Consider the following 19,425-nt stretch of genomic DNA (forward strand, 5'->3'; position numbering starts at 1 on the left):
TATGGTTCCCTCGCTCGACCACTTCCTCCCTGCCTAACAGGTACATACTTATCAAGGACACGCAGTAGCTCTTCCTTGAACATGCTCCACATTTCCATTGTGCCCATCCCCTGCAGTTTTCTTCTCCAGCCGATGCATCCGAAGTCTTGCCTCATCGCATCATAATTGCCTTTCCCCCAGATATGACTCTTGCCTTACATTATATGCCTATCCCTTTCCATCACTAAAGTAAACGTAATCGAATTGTGGTCACTGTCACCAAAGTGCTCACCGACCTCCAAATCTGACACCTGTCCTGGTTCATTACCCAGTACCAAATCCAATACGGCCTCGCCTCTCGTTGGCCTATCTACATACTGCGTCAGGGAACCCTCCTGCACACATTGAACAAAAACGGACCCATCTAAAGTACTCGAACGGCAGTGTTTCCAGTCAATATTTGGAAAGTTAAAGTCCCCCATAACAATTACCCTATTACTTTCGCTCCTATCCAGAATCACCTTTGCAATCTTTTCCTCTACATCTCTGGAACTTTTCGGAGGCCTATAGAAAACCCCTAACAGGATGACCTCTCCTTTCCTGTTTCTTAACTCAGCCCATACTACCTCAGTATTCGAGTCCTCATCAAATGTCCTCTCAGCCACCATAATACTGTGCTCGACTAACAATGCCACCCCTCCCCCTCGCTTACCACCCTCCCTGAGCTTACTGAAATATCTAAACCCCGGCATCTGCAACAACCATTCCTCACCCTGCTCTATCCAGGTCTCCGAAATGGCCACAACATCGAAGTCCCAGGTACCAACCCATGCCGCAAGCTCACCCACCTTACTCCGGATGCTCCCGGCATTGAAGTAGATGCACTTTAAACTACCTTCCTTCCTGCCGGTACACTTCTGCAACTTTGAAACCTTACTCATGACCTCACTACTCTCAACTTTTTGCGTACTGGAGCTACAATTCAGGTTCCCAATCCCCTGCTCAACTAGTTTAAACCCTCCCAAGGAGCATTAGCAAACCTCCCCCCCCCCCCCCCAAGGATATTAGTACCCCTCTGGTCCAGGCGTAGACCATCCCGTTTGTAGAGGTCCCACCTACCCCAGAATGAGCCCCAATTGTCCAGGAATCTGAAACCCTCCCTCCTGCAACATCCCTGCAGCCACGTGTTCAACTGCTTTCTCTCCCTATTCCTTGACTCACTAGCACGAGGCACGGGTAACAACCCAGAGATAATAACTCGGTTTGTCCTGGATCTAAGTTTCCACCCTAGCTCCCTGAATTCCTACCTTACATCCCGATCCCTTTTCCTACCTATGTCGTCGGTACCCATGTGGACCACGACTTGGGGCTGCTCCCCCTCCCCCTTAAGGATCCCGGAAACACAATCCGAGACATCGCGGACCCTGGCACCTGGGAGGCAACACACCAACCACGGGTCGCTCTCATTGCCACAGAATCTCCTATCTCTCCCCCTAACTATGGAGTCTCCAATGACTAATCTTCTTCTCCTCTCCGCCCTTCCCTTCGGAGCAACAGAGACAGACTCTGTGCCAGAGACCTGTACCCCATGGCTGACCCCTGGTAAGTCGTCCCCCCCAACAGTATACAAAGCGGTATACCTGTTACTAAGGGGAACGACCACAGGGGATCCCTGTACTGACTGCTTCCCCCAGCCCCTCTCACCGTCACCCATCTAACTTTATTCTTTGGCGTAACTACCTCCCTGAAGCTTCTATCTATGACCACCTCTGACTCCTGAATGATCCAAAGTTCATCCAGCTCCAGAACATGGTTTCTGAGGAGCTGGAGTTGGGTGCACTTCCCACAGGAGAAATCAGCAGGGACACGTATCCCTCACCTCAAACATTCTGCAGGAGGAACATGGTGCTGCCTTCCCTGCCATCCCCTCTAGATACAAACAAGAAAAAGAAAGGAAGAGCTCACCTGATATTACCTCAACCCCTTAGGTTAGAGGAGGTGGAAGGGTGGGGGACACTACAAATGTAGTGTCTCGGGTTTAGCAACCGCCCAACTTATATACAGGTACTCACCTTCCCGACAGGCCCCTGCTCCCGCTGAAAATCCGGAGGCCGCTCCCGCTGTAAAGCAAGTGAATTTAAAGGTTTACACTCACCTTCCCGACAGGCCCCTGCTCCCGCCAAAAATCCGAAGGCCGCTCCCGCTGAAAGGCAAGCAAATTTAAAGGCCCATACTCACCTTCCTGACAGGCCCTGCTCCCGCCGAAACTCCGGAGGCCGCTCCTGCTGTAAAGTAAGTGAATTTAAAGGCCCACACTCACCTTCCCGACAGGCCCCTGCTCCCGCCGAAACTCCGTCATCATCCACGAATACGCACCACTTACCTGGATGTGTGTAGCTCCAACAACACAAAAAGTTCATCACCCTAGACAAAGCAGTCAAATTGAATTGCACTCCATCCACAAACATTCACTCCTTCCACCCACTGTCTCTCGGTGGCTGTACTGCGTATCATCTACAAGATGCGGTATGACCTGCCATTTCCAGCATTTTGGGTTTGATCATCACTTGACTGTCTAACTGTTGATTCAGAGGTACCCAAACTGGAAATGTTAAAACCAACTATGTAATGCTACGTGCCTGAATTTACTTGCCCCCTCCAGCTTAAATACCGCTAGATCAGAAACTATGGTTTTATTTAACAATGTGTGTGCAGTCTAGAAATCAAACTAAGAACACCTGAAAACCTGCAATAATGATTTTTTTTCCAGTGCAAGAAATGATTAAAAATGGTAAGATTCAGAGGGAGGGATAATCTTAACATACTTTTTTGTAAAATCTCATGGCTCTCCTCGCCACACTCCATCTCTCAGACACTCAATATTGTCTCCCTTCTGTTAGAACATCTAATGCTCCCAAAAGACAGGGAAACAACCTACTTCTAGATGTTCACCAATGATCTTTGGATGGAACGTGGAAAATAGCTCCTTCTCAAATGGCATTCCATTTTCTCCCCCCCATTTTCAGGGAAATGCTATTGCATCTTTTCACTGCTAACCAGATAAGAAAATGAAAACATATTAAAAGAATTTGCACCCCATCACTCATTTGCACTTTGCACTTCAATGTGCGTTATTCGGAAAAGTACTGGGTACCAAATTCAGTCTCTCCACGATTTTCTCCACTTAAACATTTAGACTAATACTGTGCAAAATATACACCAAAATGTACCTGCCGTCAGTTCCTCGTTTTAAAATTTGGTGCTACTGATTTTAGGTACCTTGGCCAGTTGCCATGTGCAAATCTAGAAACTGTCAACAGTCTAGTTCACAGGATACCAGTTCTATGCTGCTATTGCACATGGTCTAGCAATTGGTCAAACAGCATCTATGAAGAGGAGAATCAAGTCTAAGCCTACTCTCATGCAACATGCTCACTTTCCAATAAGATCACAGGACTGAAAGCAGAAATGAGACAAAAAGATATTTCCTTATTTCCCTGCCAGAGACGCAATGTAGCATTCTCACAGTTGTCCTAATTACAATATACATTTGAAACACCATTCAGACATGACTTAACATGGAAGAGAAATATACATTTTAAAGACCATTCAGACATACTTAACATGGAAGAGAAGTATTATAGCACATGCCAAATACCTATCGCTAAAGTGATATTACTAAAATAAAGTCACTACGTAGTGGCATTGCTGTTTGAGGTCCTTGCCATGTGCAAATTGACTGCATTGTTTCCTACATTATGACAATGACTATGCTTCAATAGCTATGAAGCACTTTGGGATGGTGCAAAATTATGAAAGATTCTATATAAATGCAAAAGTATATTGATCACATTCTGAAGTCTAAGTTATTTATAGAATAACGTTGGCCTGCACTTCACATGAATATTTTTATCAACATACACAAATCCAGGATTATATATTTTTTAAATCTTCTCCACAACCTTTGTATACTAATTATCTTTAAAAATGCAGTCACATATTTGGTGATCCCAAATAAATGTCCTAATTTTTGATGCCAGATCACAAAATGGGCAATTTTTTAAAACTGGAGAATTCTACTATGTAATTACACTACTCACCAATCCAATTGCAGATGGGAAAGAAGAAGCATTTACTTCCTTGTAACGGATTAATTCTGTTGTGCATACTTAAGTGAGAAGTAGCATGTTCTGTTAAACTTGGAATTTAATAAAGTTACTCACCTGGAAATAGAAATCTAGAACTCCAGTCATATCACTTCCTTCTGGAAAACACTACAAAATATAAAGAACAATTAGCTTTTTGCCATTTAAAGAGGTATCTCTCTTTAAGGAGCACTAATCCAAATCATTTTCTACAGCAAGATAGTACGGTTTGTTTATTAGTGGGCAACACACTTAATCAATGCTCTTCTTAATTGGACAAAACTCATGCACAACAACGCTGAATTGTAGTAATATATTACCTCAGTATAAACTGAGAAAAATAAACTGAAACATAAGTGATAAGGAGATGCAGCCTAAAAATAGGCATGGCATCCTCAAGAGAAATAATTATATGCACCATTAAATGTTAAAGATACACAAGTGAGCCTACAAACCTTCTTTTCCTTTAGATAGTATCCTATAGCAAAATTTCTGTCTCCTGATTCTCTTTCAGACTGAAAGCTAAAAACAGTAACATTTAGTAAAATGTAGTGAACTGAAAGCTCAAAGAAAAAGTAACATTCGTCTAAAGTATTCCACACTTTATCATTCAAGTTGAGAACCAAATCATTAAGAAATATTGGTTTACATCCTGAGTTCCAGACAGCTTGGGAAACCCATGGATCTACATTTAAATTGGAATAGCCATGTTAATATCACTGTGATTGACCAATTAATGTAGAAATTGACAATCTGCCTCGACTGAGGGGGTTGCCCAACATAGCTTGATGGACTAGTTAAATGCAGAAAATCAGCTAGTTGAAGCTGGGTTCCTAAAGTGCATCTCAGGTGGATTTGTCAGGTTTTTGAGAACTCTCTCCAAAACCAAGTATGCCTGCATATTCCCATACCAGCCTCCCCGAATGTGGCGACTAGGGGCTTTTCACAGGAACTTCCTTTGAAGCCTACTTGTGACAATAAGCGATTTTCATTTCATTTCATATTAAAATTTAGCTCAGTGTCAGTTGTTTCAATGCAGATTTTGTTCAATCTACTTAATTGCAGGAAAATGGCTTTATTTCTTCCTTATCCTTTTGCAGGGTAAGGATTTAAACACCTGCATTTCGACATGATTGTGTTTGAATACTTTTAGGTATCAGATTTTTTGAAAACTAAATGCATGTTAATCTGGGGAGGGAAACCAGCCACTCGCTTGTAATCTTTATCAGTGTCAGGCTGACATTAACACTGCAATGAAGTTTCTGTGAAAATCCCCTTTCACCACACTCCGGCACCTGTTCGGGTACACTGAGGGAGAATTCAGAATGTCCAATTCACCTAACAGACACGTCTTTCGGGACTTATGAGAGGAACCACAGCACCCGGAGGAAACCCACGCAGACACAAGCAGAATGTACAGACTCTGCACATTGACCTAAGCCGGGTATCGAATCCAGGTCACTGGCGCTGTGAAGCAGCAGGGCTAACCACTGTGTCGCCGTGCCACCCTTTTGAAGAGGTGAGCAGATGGGAAGAGAGTGGGGAGGAGAAAATTAGACAAAAAAAGGAATAAAAGTTACTCACGTAGCATTATTAAAGCCAACATATTCATTTCCAGCCATTCGATTCAAGAACTGTGTCACCTGCAAAACAGCACTACTTTTCAGAAAGCATTCTATTTTAAGTGCAGGCATAATTTTCCTTTCCCCACATTCAAAAAATTTGAACTGGAATTGAAATGAATTTTACTTACATAATCAAATTTCTCAGCATTGCTTGCTCCTTGCTACAAAGAAAGGAAGAAATATAACTCAAAATCAACTTTTTGTCATGATATGCAGAATGCACATAATCAGATACAAACAGGCAGCCAATGAATACAGAGAACAGGACATAACCAATCAACAGGCAGAACATTTGGAGGTGGTTTCCCACTATAAAAGGCATGAGGCACTCACACTCCGCCTCTTTCCACTGATGACATCTACAGTGTGAGTCAAGGTGTACATATCATATAACTCCTACAGCACGTGGCCAAGAGCTAGTCTGGTTCAGTCAGACAGATTAATCACACTAGGTTAGCAGAGAGTCGAACTCACAGAGGATTGAGCTAACTGTGTGACAGGTTCAATAAATCAACAAAGTAAACTTGCTCAGAATATAAAAACAGACAGTAAAAGTTTTTACAAATATATAAAACAAAAAAGAGTGGCTAAGGTAAATATTGTTCCTTTAGAGGATGAGAAGGGAGTTTTAATAATGGGAGATGAGGAAATGGCTGAGGAACTGAAGGTTTTTTGGGTCGGTGTTCATAGTGGAAATAACAAATTCCATGCCAGTGACTGATAGAAATGAGGCTGTGACAGGTGAGGACCTTGAGAGGATTGTTATCACTAAGGAGGTAGTGATGGGCAAGCTAATGGGGCTAAAGGTAGACAAGTCTCCTGGCCCTGATGGAATGCACCCCAGAGTGCTAAAAGAGATGGCTAGGGAAATTGCAGATGCACTAGTGATGATTTGCCAAAATTCACTAGACTCTGGGGTGGTCCCGGAGGATTGGAAAGTAGCAAACGTGACACCACTGTTTAAAAAAGGAGGTAGGCAGAGAGCAGGAAATTATAGGCCAGTGAGCTTAACTTCGTAGTCGGGAAGATGCTGGAATCTATCATCAAGGATGAAATAACGAGACGACTTCCGGTTGCGGCTATGCGGAGCTAAGCCACACGTTCAGCAGCTCCCGCTAGAAACTGATTTTGGGGCTCTTTTCAGGGCCCCCAACGGACCTTTTTCGACAATTCCCAACGTGGGAAGGGGTCTGCAGTAGATCCCCAGGGTTCTATGGTCCGAACCAGGAGTGGGGTGAGCAGAAAAGCGGTGGCAGCGCCTCTGGAAAAGCGGGGGAAGGGAAACAAAATGGCAGGCGACGGAGCCCTCAAGGAGTGGAGGCAGTGGACGCAGGAGCAGCAGGAGACTCTTCGGCGCTGCATCCAGGAGCTTAAGGTGGAGCTGCTGGAGTCGCTGAAGGCTACCACCGTAAGCTGCTGGAGACTCAGACATCCCAGGGGGACGCAATCTGGGAGCTGCAGCAGCAGGCCTCCGAAAGGGAGGATGAGGCCACGGCCCTCGCAGGGAAGGTGGAGATGCACGAGGCGCTCCATAAAAAGTGGCAGGAGCGGTTCGAGATGAACAACCGGTCGAGGCGGAAATATTTACGGATCCTGGGCCTCACGGAGGGTCCAGACCTGGCGGCCTCATTCAGCCAGGAGGTCCAGGCCGAATGAGCCGCCGCGGGCGGTGCTGTTCCACCGGTTCGTTGACCGGGAGTGCGTGCTTCGGTGGGCCAAGAAGGAGCGGAGCAGCAAGTGGGAAAACACGGTGGTGCGGATTTACCAGGACTGGAGTGCGGAGGTGGCTAAGCAGAGGGCCGGGTACAACCAGATGAAGGCGGTGCTCCACAGACAGAGTGTGAAGTTTGGCATGTTGCAGCTGGCGCGTCTGTGGCTCACCTACAAGGAACGTCACCATTATTTTGAATACCCGGCGGAGGCGTGGGCCTTTGTGCAGGCTGAGAAATTGGACTCAATCCGAGGGTCAGGGATGGGGGTTTTGAATGTAAATGCAACTGTGTCTAATTTTTTTTTTGGAGGGGGGGGTTCTCTGTTTCATGCAGGATGTGTGTTGGCTTTAGGTGGGTGGAGCGATGTCTTTATGTCTTTTTGTATGGGTCTGGTGGACGGATTCGGGCCGGAAGGTACACTGGGAGTGCGGGGAGCTGGCGGTGGGGACCGGCAATGGGAGTTGCCCTAGAGGAGGCGGGGTTGGGCAGGGCGAAAGCACGGGCTTTCCTCTAGTTTCCGGCATTGCGGGGTGATGGGGGCGGGGTCGGGCCTGAGAAGCGCGGGCCTTTGCTGGTTGTTATTTTCCTGCGCAAGAGCGAGGGGCGGCCTGCTGATGGGCACGGAGGAGGAGTAGCCCCACGTGGGGAGGGGTCAGAGGTGTGGCAGGAGTCGCCGGGGTCAGCAGAAGTTAGCTGGCTCACGGGAGTGCTATGGAAGGGGGGGGGGGGGGGGGGCGCGGCTAGGAGGGGTCCTAGCCCGGGGGGGTACCGGGTTGCTGCTGACATGACCAGGAAGGAGCTGGAGTATGCAGGGGGTGCTGGGGGGGGGGGGGGGGGGGTTGCTGCCGTGGGGAACAGGCCGAGCGGGGGGGCGCTGGCCAGTGGTGGGCAGGGGATGGGTTATGGCTAGTCAGCAGGGGAAGGGGACACGGAGCCCTCTGATCCGGCTGATAACCTGGAATGTGATGGGGCTGAACGGGCCGGTCAAGCGGGCCCTGGTGTTTACGCACTTGAAGGGGCTGAAGGCGGATGTGGCCATGTTCCAAGAGACGCACCTGTAGGTGGCGGACCAGGTTCGACTGAGGAAGGGATGGGTGGGCCAAGTATTTCATTCAGGGCTGGATGAGAAAAATCGGGGGGCGGCGATACTGGTGGGAATAATAGTGTAGTTTGAGGCGTTAGGACAAGCTGCGATTTCCGAAGGTGGAGGCGGGGCAGGTGGAGAGACTGGGGGCGCCGATTGAGCTGGAGGAGCTGGTTAAAGGGATAGGGAGCATGCAGTCGGGCAAGGCGCCGGGGCCGGATGGGTTTCCGGACGAATTTTATAAAAATGTATGCGGACCTGTTGGGCCCCCTGTTGGTTCAGACCTTTAACGAGGCAAGGAAGGGGGGGCTTTGCCCCCAACTATGTCACGGGCGCTGATTTCCTTGATCCTTAAGCGGGACAAGGACCCTCTGCAGTGTGGATCATATAGGCCGATCTCGCTGCTAAATATAGACGCCAAGCTGTTGGCAAAGATCTTAGCTACCAGGATAGAGGATTGTGTGCCGGGGATCATTCATGAGGACCAGACGGGGTTTGTAAAGGGAAGGCAGTTGAATACCAACATACGAAGGCTTCTGAATATCATTATGATGCCAGCTGTGGAAGGGGAGGCGGAGAAGGCCTTTGATAGGGTTGAGTGGGAGTATCTGTGGGAGGTGTTGGAAAGGTTTGGATTTGGGGAGGGGTTTGTCCGTTGGGTGAGGTTGCTTTATGAGGCCCCGATGGCGAGTGTAGCCACAAATAGGAGGAGGTCGGAGTACTTTCGGCTGCACCGGGGGACGAGACAGGGGTGTCCCCTGTCCCCCTTGCTCTTTGCGTTGGCAATTGAGCCCCTGGCCATGGCGTTGAGGGAGTCGGGGAACTGGTGCAGGGTGGCGAGGAGCATCGAGTGTCGCTTTATGCGGACGACCTGTTGCTGTACGTGGCGGACCCGGTGGGGGGAATGCCAGAGGTGATGAGGATTCTCAGCGAATTGGAGGGCTTTTCTGGGTATAAGCTCAACCTGGGTAAGAGCGAGCTGTTCATGGTGCACCCAGGGATCAGGAGGAGGGGATTGGTAGGCTCCCAGTAAAGCAGACAGGGAGGAGCTTTTGGTACCTGGGAGTCTAGGTGGCTAGGAGCTGGGGAGCCCTGCACAAGCTCAACCTCACAAGGTTGGTGGAGCAAATGGAGGAGTTCAAAAGGTGGGACATGTTACCACTGTCGCTGGCGGGTACATAGAACATAGAACATAGAACAGTACAGCACAGAACAGGCCCTTCGGCCCTCAATGTTGCGCCGAGCCATGATCACCCTACTCAAACCCACGTATCCACCCTATACCTGTAACCCAACAACCCCCCCTTAACCTTACTTTTATTAGGACACTACGGGCAATTTAGCATGGCCAATCCACCTAACCCGCACATCTTTGGACTGTGGGAGGGAAACCGGAGCACCCGGAGGAAACCCACGCACACAGGGGGAGGACGTGCAGACTCCACACAGACAGTGACCCAGCCGGGAATCGAACCTGGGACCCTGGAGCTGTGAAGCATTTATGCTAACCACCATGCTACCCTGCTGCCCCCCTTTACCGTTAGAATGCAGTCCGTCAAGATGACGGTGCTCCCGAGGTTTTTGTTCCTGTTCCAGTGCCTTCCAAATCCTTATCCCGAAGGCCTTTTTTAGGAGAGTTAACAGGAGTATTACGGGATTTGTATGGGGGCGTGGGACTCCGAGGGTGAGAAGGGTGTTCTTGGAGTGGGGCAGGGATAGGGGGGGGGCTGGTGCTGCCCAACCTCTGTGGGTACTATTGGGCTGCCAACTATTGGGCATTGATGGTGCATAAGTGGGTAATGGACGGGAAAGGGGCAGCATGGAAGAGGATGGAGATGGCGTCCTGTGTGGACACGAGCCTGGAGGCGCTGGTAACGGCGCCGTTGCCGCTCCCTCCAGCGAGGTATACCACGAGCCCGGTGGTGGCGGCTACCCTCAGAATTTGGGGGCAATGGAGACGGCATAGGGGGGAGGGGGGGGGGCTCGATGGAGTCCCCGATACGGGGGAACCACCGGTTTGTTCCAGGGAGCATCGATGGCGGATTTCTGGGCTGGCACAGGGTAGGTATTAGGAGGTTGAGGGACCTGTTTGTGGATGGGAGGTTCGCGAGCCTGGGGGAGTTAGAGGGGAAGTTTGGGCTCCCCCCGGGGAACATGTAAGGTACATACAGGTTAGGGCATTTGCCAAGCGGCAGGTGGAGGGGTTCCCTCTGCTGCCCCCACGTGGGGTACGGGGCAGGGTGCTCTCGGGGGTGTGGGTTGGAGGAGGGAGGATTTCGGATGCATACCATGTAATGCAGGAGGTAGATGAGGCCTCGGTGGAGGAGCTGAACGGTAAATGGGAAGAGGAGCTGGGTGAGGAGATTGAGGAGGGGACGTGGGCGGATGCCCTGGAAAGGGTGAATTCCTCCTCTTCCCAGTTCAAGGTGCTGCATAGGGCCCACATGACTGGGACAAGGATGAGTAGGTTTTTCAGGGGCGAAGACAGGTGTGCTAGGTGCTCGGGGAGCTCAGCGAACCACGCCCATATGTTTTGGGCAAGCCCAGCGCTGGGGGAGTTTTCAAAGGGGGTAGCAAGGACGGTGTCAAGGGTGGTGGGATCCAGGGTCAAGCCAGACTGGGGTCTCGCAATTTTTGGGGTTGCAGTGGAGCCGGGAGTGCAGGAGGCGAAAGAGGCCGGTATTCTGGCCTTTGCATCCTTAGTAGCCCGCCGGAGGATCTTGCTTCAATGGAAGGATGCGAGGCCCCCAAGCGTGAAGGCCTAGATCAATGATAAGGCGGGGTTCATCAAATTGGAGAAGGTGAAATTTGCCCTGAGGGGATCAGTACAGGGGTTCTTTAGGCGGTGGCAGCATTTCCTAGACTTCCTGGCGGAACGGTAGGGAAATAGGCCGGCAGCAGCAGCAACCTGGGGGGTGGTTTGGTTCGGTGGGAGGGAGAATTGTGTACATGGGTTTGTTGGATGTGGCGGGTGTTATCTCTTTCCTTTTTGTTGTTTGCTTTTTTTGTTTTAGTAGTTGCTTTTGTAGTTGGGTGGTTGTTGTTCTTGGGTTTTTACCATGGTTGTTTTGTTAATATTGTTTTGTTGTTTATATTTTGTGAAAACCTTAATAAAAATTATTTTTAAAAAAACGGAAGAAATAACGAGGCATCTGGATAGAAATTGTCCCATTGGGCAGACACAGCATGGGTTCATAAAGGGCAGGTCGTGCCTAACTAATTTAGTGGAATTTTTTGAGGACATTACCAGTGCAGTAGATAACGGGGAGCCAATGGATGTGGTATATCTGGATTTCCAGAAAGCCTTTGACAAGGTGCCACACAAAAGGTTGCTGCATAAGATAAAGATGCATGGCATTAAGGGTAAAGTAGTAGCATAGATAGAGGATTGGTTAATTAATAGAAAGCAAAGAGTGGGGATTAATGGATGTTTCTCTGGTTGGCAATCAGTAGCTAGTGGTGTCCCTCCGGGATCTGTGTTGGGCCCACAGTTGTTCACAATTTACATAGATGATTTGGAGTTGGGGACCAAGGGCAATGTGTCCAAGTTTGCAGATGACACTAAGATGAGTGGTAAAGCGAATAGTGCAGAGGATACTGGAAGTCTGCAGAGAGATTTGGATAGGTTAAGTGAATGGGCTAGGGTCTGGCAGATGGAATACAATGTTGACAAATGTGAGGTTATCCATTTTGGTAGGAATAACAGCAAACGGGATTATTATTTAAACGATAAAATATTAAAGCATGCTGCTGTGCAGAGAGACCTGGGTGTGCTAGTGCATGAGTCACAGAAAGTCGGTTTACAGGTGATTAAGGCGGCAAATGGAATTTTGTCCTTCATTGCTAGAGGGATGGAGTTTAAGACTAGGGAGGTTATGCTGCAATTGTATAAGGTGTTAGTGAGGCCACACCTGGAGTAGTGTGTTCAGTTTTGGTCTCCTTACTTGAGAAAGGACGTACTGGCACTGGAGGGTGTGCAGAGGAGATTCACTAGGTTAATCCCAGAGCTGAAGGGGTTGGATTACGAGGAGAGGTTGAGTAAACTGGTACTGTACTCGTTGGAATTTAGAAGGATGAGGGGGGATCGTATAGAAATATTTAACATTATGAAGGGAATAGATAGGATAGATGCGGGCAGGTTGTTTCCACTGTGGGTGAAAGCAGAACTAGGGGACATAGCGTCAAAGGGGAAGTAGATTTAGGACTGAGTTTAGGAGGAACTTCTTCACCCAAAGGGTTGTGAATCTATGGAATTCCTTGCCCAGTGAAGCAGTTGAGGCTCCTTCATTAAATGTATTTAAGATAAAGATAGATAGTTTTTTGAAGAATAAAGAGATTAAGGGTTATGGTGTTCGAGCCGGAAAGTGGAGCTGAGTCCACAAAAGATCAGCCATGATCTCATTGAATGGGGGAGCAGGCTCGAGGGGCCAGATGGCCTACTCCTGCTCCTAGTTCTTATGTTCTTAAATCATATTGAACTAACTTCAAGCTGTGCAGTATCTCTCAGGTAAAGCTGCATCTAGTTGTAGCCCGTGTTATCTTACTGTGCTAAACACGACATGATACCAGGAGACTGCAATCCCTTGGTGATTTACCTCAATCTGTTCCGTGACAACCAGCTAATGTATCCCGGCACCATGGAAAAGATCCAGGCTCCTCAACAGCTGCGGACCTCCGGCAATCTCAGTACCAACTGGCGGGCTTCAAGCAAGGGTTTCTGCTGTACATCGAAGCCTCAGACCTCGAGGGTGCGTCTGATACAAGGAAGATCGCGCTTCTCCTCTCAACTGCGGGAGATCAAGCCATCCAACTCTTCAACTCGCTGAACGTCACCGAAGGCCCGGAGAAGACGACGTTTCAGACCGTCCTGGACAGGTTTGATAGTCATTGTGAAGTGGAGACCAATGACCGAGCGTTATATGTTCAAACAACGCCTCCAAGGTAAAGATGAATTTTCCAACTCCTTCCGAACTAATCTCCATCTACTAGCGCTGTCGTGCAACTTTGGTGACATTGCTGACTCCATAATCAGGGACCAGATCGTTTTTGGATTTAATCTGATCCTCAGAGCTGCTTTTAAAAATCAAGAATATGACCCTGCCAGTCGCGATTGAAACATGTACAGTGCATGAGTACGCCACAAATCGGTATTCCCAATATAAATCGGCTGAAAAGGAGAAACTTGCCTTCCACTAGGCAGAGAGTGTGTAGGCCATAGCCCAGATGCAGCGCCTCAGCCTTAATGAAAGCGGCCATTTTGCGCGCTTGTCCCGGAGCCCCAAGCATGCGCGATGCAACTGGGACGATGAAGCGGCCGATCACCACTCTGCACGTGCGTATGTCTGCCGACCGCACTGTGCGTGTGTGACGCACAGACCGTAATGACGTCATGACGTGCCCGAACTGTGGCACCACCCACTTAAAGAGGTACTGCCCTCCAAGAGGCGGGTGTGTTTAAATTGCAGAAAGCCTGGACACTATGCAGCCGTGTGAAGGTCTGCACTACCAGTCAAGGGCCAGCGCTCTCAATTCAAACGCAGACGCGTTAGGAGTGTACAGCAAGATTTACACCGGCAGAACTGGCCGAAAACGGGTGGCCATTCGGCCCATCACGGAGCAGAGAATCGCTGGGGGGGGTAGCGCGCCGCTGCCAATGCCCCCCGACCGGCACGGTGCGATTCCCACCCCCGCCAAAAACCCGGCGCCGGAGAATTCGGCAGCCGGCATCGGGGCAGGATTCACGCCTTGCGGGTGGGGGGTCGGAGAATCCCACCCCACATGTTCCACATCAACAGTGTTGTTCTCATCAACTTTCTCTGTTACCTCCAGCAAGTCAGTTAAACATGATTTTCCCTTAATGAATCCATGCTGGTTTTCCTTAATGGTCCTGCACCTTTCGAGTGACTATAAATTTTTGTCCTAAACTGTAGTCTCCAGATGTTGCTACTGAGAGGTCAAACTGATTGGTCTGTAGTTGTCAACCTTATCTTTGCACCCCTTTTTGAACAAGGGTGTAACATTCACAATTCTCCAGTCCTCTGGCACCACCTTGGTGTCTGAGGAAGACTACAAAATTATCACTAGCTCCTCTGCAATTCACACTCTCAATCTTTCTTGCGCCACCTTTTTATTAATTATATGCTGATAAAGACGTTGGGATGCCTGTTATGTTAGTTGCCAGTCTCTTTTCATGCTGTCTTCTTGCTTTTCTTTTCTTAATAGATATTTCACCTTCCCTCTGGTTCTTCCATATTCAGCCTGATTCTCTATAGTATTTTCTGCCAAACATCTGTTGTATACACATTTTTTGCTTTTCACCTTCACCTCTATTCCTCTCGTCACCCAGGGTACTCTGGATATATTTGTCCTACCTTATCCATTGACATTGTCCGAATTACTTTTTCTTTCGCATTACAGGCACCATTTAAATTCAGGTTGTTTGTGATTTTCTAATATTTTGTTTTATAAAGACATTTGATACAAACTGGAGAAGTTAGAATAGCTGAGGATATCCTAAATAGAATCGGTAGCCTCAAACAGATGGAGCTGGTTGGCCAAATGACCCAAGGCGCTCAAACAGAATGGTTCACGTGCTTCACACTTTGCCCCATTTTTACTTGTCTCACTAGAGTCAGATTGTTTCAGTGGACTGGAAAGATGTCACGTGGTTCTGATTTTCAATAAGATGGCCTTCAAGCCGAACACCATTCTGACTTGAAACTGTATCGCTATTCCTTCCCTGGATCAAAATCCCTTCCCAACTGCACTGTGGGTGTACCTACACCACATGGACTGCTGTGGTCAGCTATCCAAGGCAAGGGCAATTAGGGATGGTCTAGCCAGTGACGCCATTTGGAATCCATAGAGTCCCGACAAAGCAGGAGGCCATTCAGCCCATCGAGTCTGCACTGACCCTTTTAAAAAGCACCCTACCTATGCCCCCTCCATCTCCCCATCCCCATAACCCTATCCTGTGAATGAATACATTTTAAAAAGGTTATAACACCAAACCAGGGAATTATTGGCTCAATAGTTTGACTCCAAGCATTGGCAAGATGCCAAACAGAATTGTAAGAAATGTTGTCTATGATCACCTGGATTGAGAAGGGAGTCATCGGGCATAAAGTTTGGCTTTGGCGGGAAAAAAGGGTTGCTGCTCACTAATTTTTGAGGAATTTGCTAGATTGATGGTTAAGCTAACCGACTGGACAATGTCGACTTGGATTTTCAGAAGCATTTGATAAGATCTCTCACAATAGATTAATCTATGAAATTGGCAAGTTACAATAAAATAATGTACTTCTTGAGGCAAAAAAAGGTTATTAATTGTTGAGGATCTGCATGCAGACAAGTGGAACCCATCAGGGATCAGTGTTATTAAATAGCAATGGCCCTATGGATGAAATGGAGGAATTCTACTCCTAAATTAGCCACGCATTTTTAAATTTGGTCCTGTCCCAGAAGATTATATGGCTGCTGGCAGGAGCGGCATATTGGGAAGAGCGATGTTCAAGGCAACAACTGTGTGGGGCAAGACCAGTGCTCCAGATGCTCTTTTCCTGTCCATTGTAGCTGTTGGTGTAGTACACCCACAAGTATATTTTGCATATTTGAATTCTACTTACTCATTCACGAGGATTGATGTAAAACCTCTCACCTTGATAAGGGATGTTACCACAATAGCCCCAGCATTTACCATAGGATTGTGAGGTTTATCTGAAACAAAAAAAGGGCATCACATGGAAAATGCAGAATTTATTCTTAGACAGGTAAAATAATTTTGGTTACAGTAGTTGCAATATATCAGAAGTAATCAATTTTTAAAATATATTAGTTTGACTTAACTACTAAATTTAAACATCATAATTTAATGACATATTCTAAATTTGCACCTGTGTTGTTGTACAGGGGATGGGGGAAGTGGAGAGGGCAGACGCAAATGAATGAAATGATAAAAAACTATTAGTACCGCTACACCGGATTTTAAATACAAGTTTAGCTAGAAGTCTGTAATCAAAATCAGCAGACGTCAAAATAATTTCTTTACATATATGGAATTATTTATGACTGCAGTGTACACAAGAAAACTATCAAATTTTCATGAGTGACCATGGCAACAACCTTTTGCAAGCCTACAGAACTTTCATACCTCACTGCGCACAAAACTTCCACTGGGTATATTTCACATTTTGATCAAAATACTAATTACTAAAGGTAGACAGTGCCTGGAAAAACTGCAGTTTACGCAAAAATAATGCTAAAGATAGAATTGTTTTTCCTTATAAAATGTTTAGATTCAAAATACGAGCTATAATTCAAGTTTAACCACTTGATAATTAGGAATGCAATATATATCATTGCATCAGAGTATAGCTATAAGTAACTAGAAATGTTAATGATATTAACAATCTGAATTTAATAATTTCTAAGGTGATTCAGATCTATAATTTTAGAAAGGGCAGAAAGCTTCCATTTCTGAAAAACTCAATCACAAACAGCATAGGTTCATTGAACGCATTTGACACTTAGAAGTAATTTATTCTGAAACTGGCCAGACTTGGGGCTGGATTCTTCCGCCCCGTCGGCCAGAAGATCGCTACGGGTGGGATGCGGACCACGTAAAGGCCCATTGACCTCGGGTGGGAATTTCTGGTCGCTGGGCGGGCGTGGCTGAAGAACCCGCCCATAAAATTGACTAAAATGTCTGCCAGAGCTACTTGATACAAGTCAAATTAAGCAATTTAAAAATTATATCAAGGAATTTCAGCTTTGCATTTAAAACATAAATTCTACCTTCTTCATTTAGGAACAGTTTGTTGAACCGTAATCCACTGGGTTCTTTACCAACATATTTGTGAACATAATCTGTCCCAAGGTTATGAACAGAAACTGCATATTTTAAAGGTTTCACACAGGACTGAAGACAAAAGGGAACTTTGGTATCTCCAACTGAATGCCTAGAATAAGAAAGTTTATATAATTAAAATGCAGTTCAACACTACAAAATAGCAGAAACACAAGAATTATCAAGATATTTTTCTAATTACTAAAATACTGAATACTTAACTGTTTGCTACATGTCAGATACATTTACTGTAGACCAGTTTTCTAAAGTTATTGTGACAATCCACATTAAAACAGCAACATCAAAACATTAAAAAAAGCTTCTTCCCTGCTGTTACCAGACTCCTAAATGACCCTCTTCTGGACTGACCTGATTAATACTACACTACCGTATGCTTCACCCGATGCCTATGTATTTACATAGGGCAACACAAGGTACACAATTATGTATTTTCTTTTTATTTTATTTTCATTTCATGTACTAAATGATCTGTTTGAGCTGCTTGCAGACAAATATTTTTCACTATACCTCGGTGCACGTGACAATAAACAAATCCAATAGCTCTCCAAATCTTTACATCCATTACAATTTGTACAGTATTTTGGAGATAATATTATATTGCAAGCAGCTTCTGTGGAATTGTGGTGACTTGAGTCCCAATCAAGGATTCCTTTTAATTAGGGCCACTAATGTATGCTGCCATATATACCAATGACATCCAATTTTACTTTACTATCATCCTGGACCCAACAACCATTCTTGTCCATCAATTATCTGTGCCATCCTGAATAAACCAATATTTTCTCCAGTTCAATATTGGCAAGGCTCAAGGCATCTACTAAAAATCATCCCTCGAGCCATTTCATCCTCCTTCCTGGTCACTAACTTGAAACAAGCCCAGCATTGTGCAATGTTGGGAGTCCTGGTGGACTCGGTTTGAAACCTTACATTATACACAACATAGTTTATTTTTTCTGCTTGACAGCACATCCTTTATTGTTGCCAACCTTCATCCATTCTTTGTTACTCCCAAGGCTTGATTTAACCAACACACACCACGCACAACCCAATTCCCTTCAGCCCTTCATCCCAGCATACCTACTGCTTCTTGAAATCTGGACTTTGTGGAATCTCCACTCTTACCAAAGTGGCAGGGGCTTCAGCTATCATGACTGCATTTAAATTCTGCTCCTAAATTCACTCTACATTATCATTCTTCTTTTCCAGCAAAAGCCTCAAAATTCTACTCAATCATTCTTCCTTCTCTACCTGTTCAGAGCCGCTCAACACATTATACAACCGACAAAGAGGTTTTAAAAGTACAAGTCAATGCTGAATAAAGTTGCACGTTATTTCTTCAATCAAGACTTTTATTGGCAGTTTTACATCAAGTACCCAAATTCTACCCAGTTAGGTAAAACTATGCCAAAAGCAATTATAAAAGCTCTCGATGTACTGTATTTTCTACTGAAAACACCAAATCAACCCAAGGGAACAAATGACATTTTATATGACAATGTAAGAAACACTTGTCCAATTAATCTGGTCACCAGACTTATTTTGAAATGCATTGAGTAAATGCGCAGATTTGAAAAACCAAGTGGATTCATGCAAAGATAGCTTTGAACATTATTTTAAGATATAGCAAGCTAAATAGAATAGTACCCCCAAGATAGGTGCAACGAAACAAAGCATGATTAACCTAAATCCAATTACTTAAACGCAGGCAACACACCACCTTCCTGTTGCTTGCCCACTAAAATGATTGCTGTGCACACACAGCCATTGCTGAACCTTACTGTTCATTGACTGCAAATGAGCAACGGGCGCAAAACTATTAACTTCATAGCACTCCTTAAAGCCAGGATACAGATCTAAACAGGAAGTACAGTGATAGCAGGTGCTGGCAGCTGTGGTAGTTGTGAATCTAACCTGGGAAAAAGCAAAGAATGACAACTGAAAGAAAATTAAGACTAAGGTCTTCTGATGCTACTCTGGAGACCTTGGTGAAGTATACAAAAGGTAGGAACGGTGT

General features: G+C 46.2%; 1 protein-coding gene across 5 annotated transcripts in view; it reads right to left on the reverse strand.

The window, feature by feature from the left end:
- glsb (glutaminase b) overlaps positions 1-19,425 on the reverse strand; it is a 163,902-nt gene that overhangs the window by 79,330 nt on the left and 65,147 nt on the right. For all 5 annotated transcript variants that reach the window (XM_038789138.1, XM_038789137.1, XM_038789141.1 and 2 more), the window contains 6 exons: positions 17,339-17,502; positions 16,203-16,261; positions 5,878-5,910; positions 5,709-5,767; positions 4,580-4,646; positions 4,203-4,253 (listed from right to left, as the gene is read on the reverse strand). In XM_038789138.1, the coding sequence (XP_038645066.1) occupies positions 4,203-4,253; positions 4,580-4,646; positions 5,709-5,767; positions 5,878-5,910; positions 16,203-16,261; positions 17,339-17,502 (433 nt within the window). The remainder of the gene's footprint in view (positions 1-4,202; positions 4,254-4,579; positions 4,647-5,708; positions 5,768-5,877; positions 5,911-16,202; positions 16,262-17,338; positions 17,503-19,425) is intronic.

The sequence above is a fragment of the Scyliorhinus canicula genome, chromosome 2 (assembly GCF_902713615.1).
Source record: "Scyliorhinus canicula chromosome 2, sScyCan1.1, whole genome shotgun sequence".
NCBI classification, from domain to species: domain Eukaryota; kingdom Metazoa; phylum Chordata; class Chondrichthyes; order Carcharhiniformes; family Scyliorhinidae; genus Scyliorhinus; species Scyliorhinus canicula.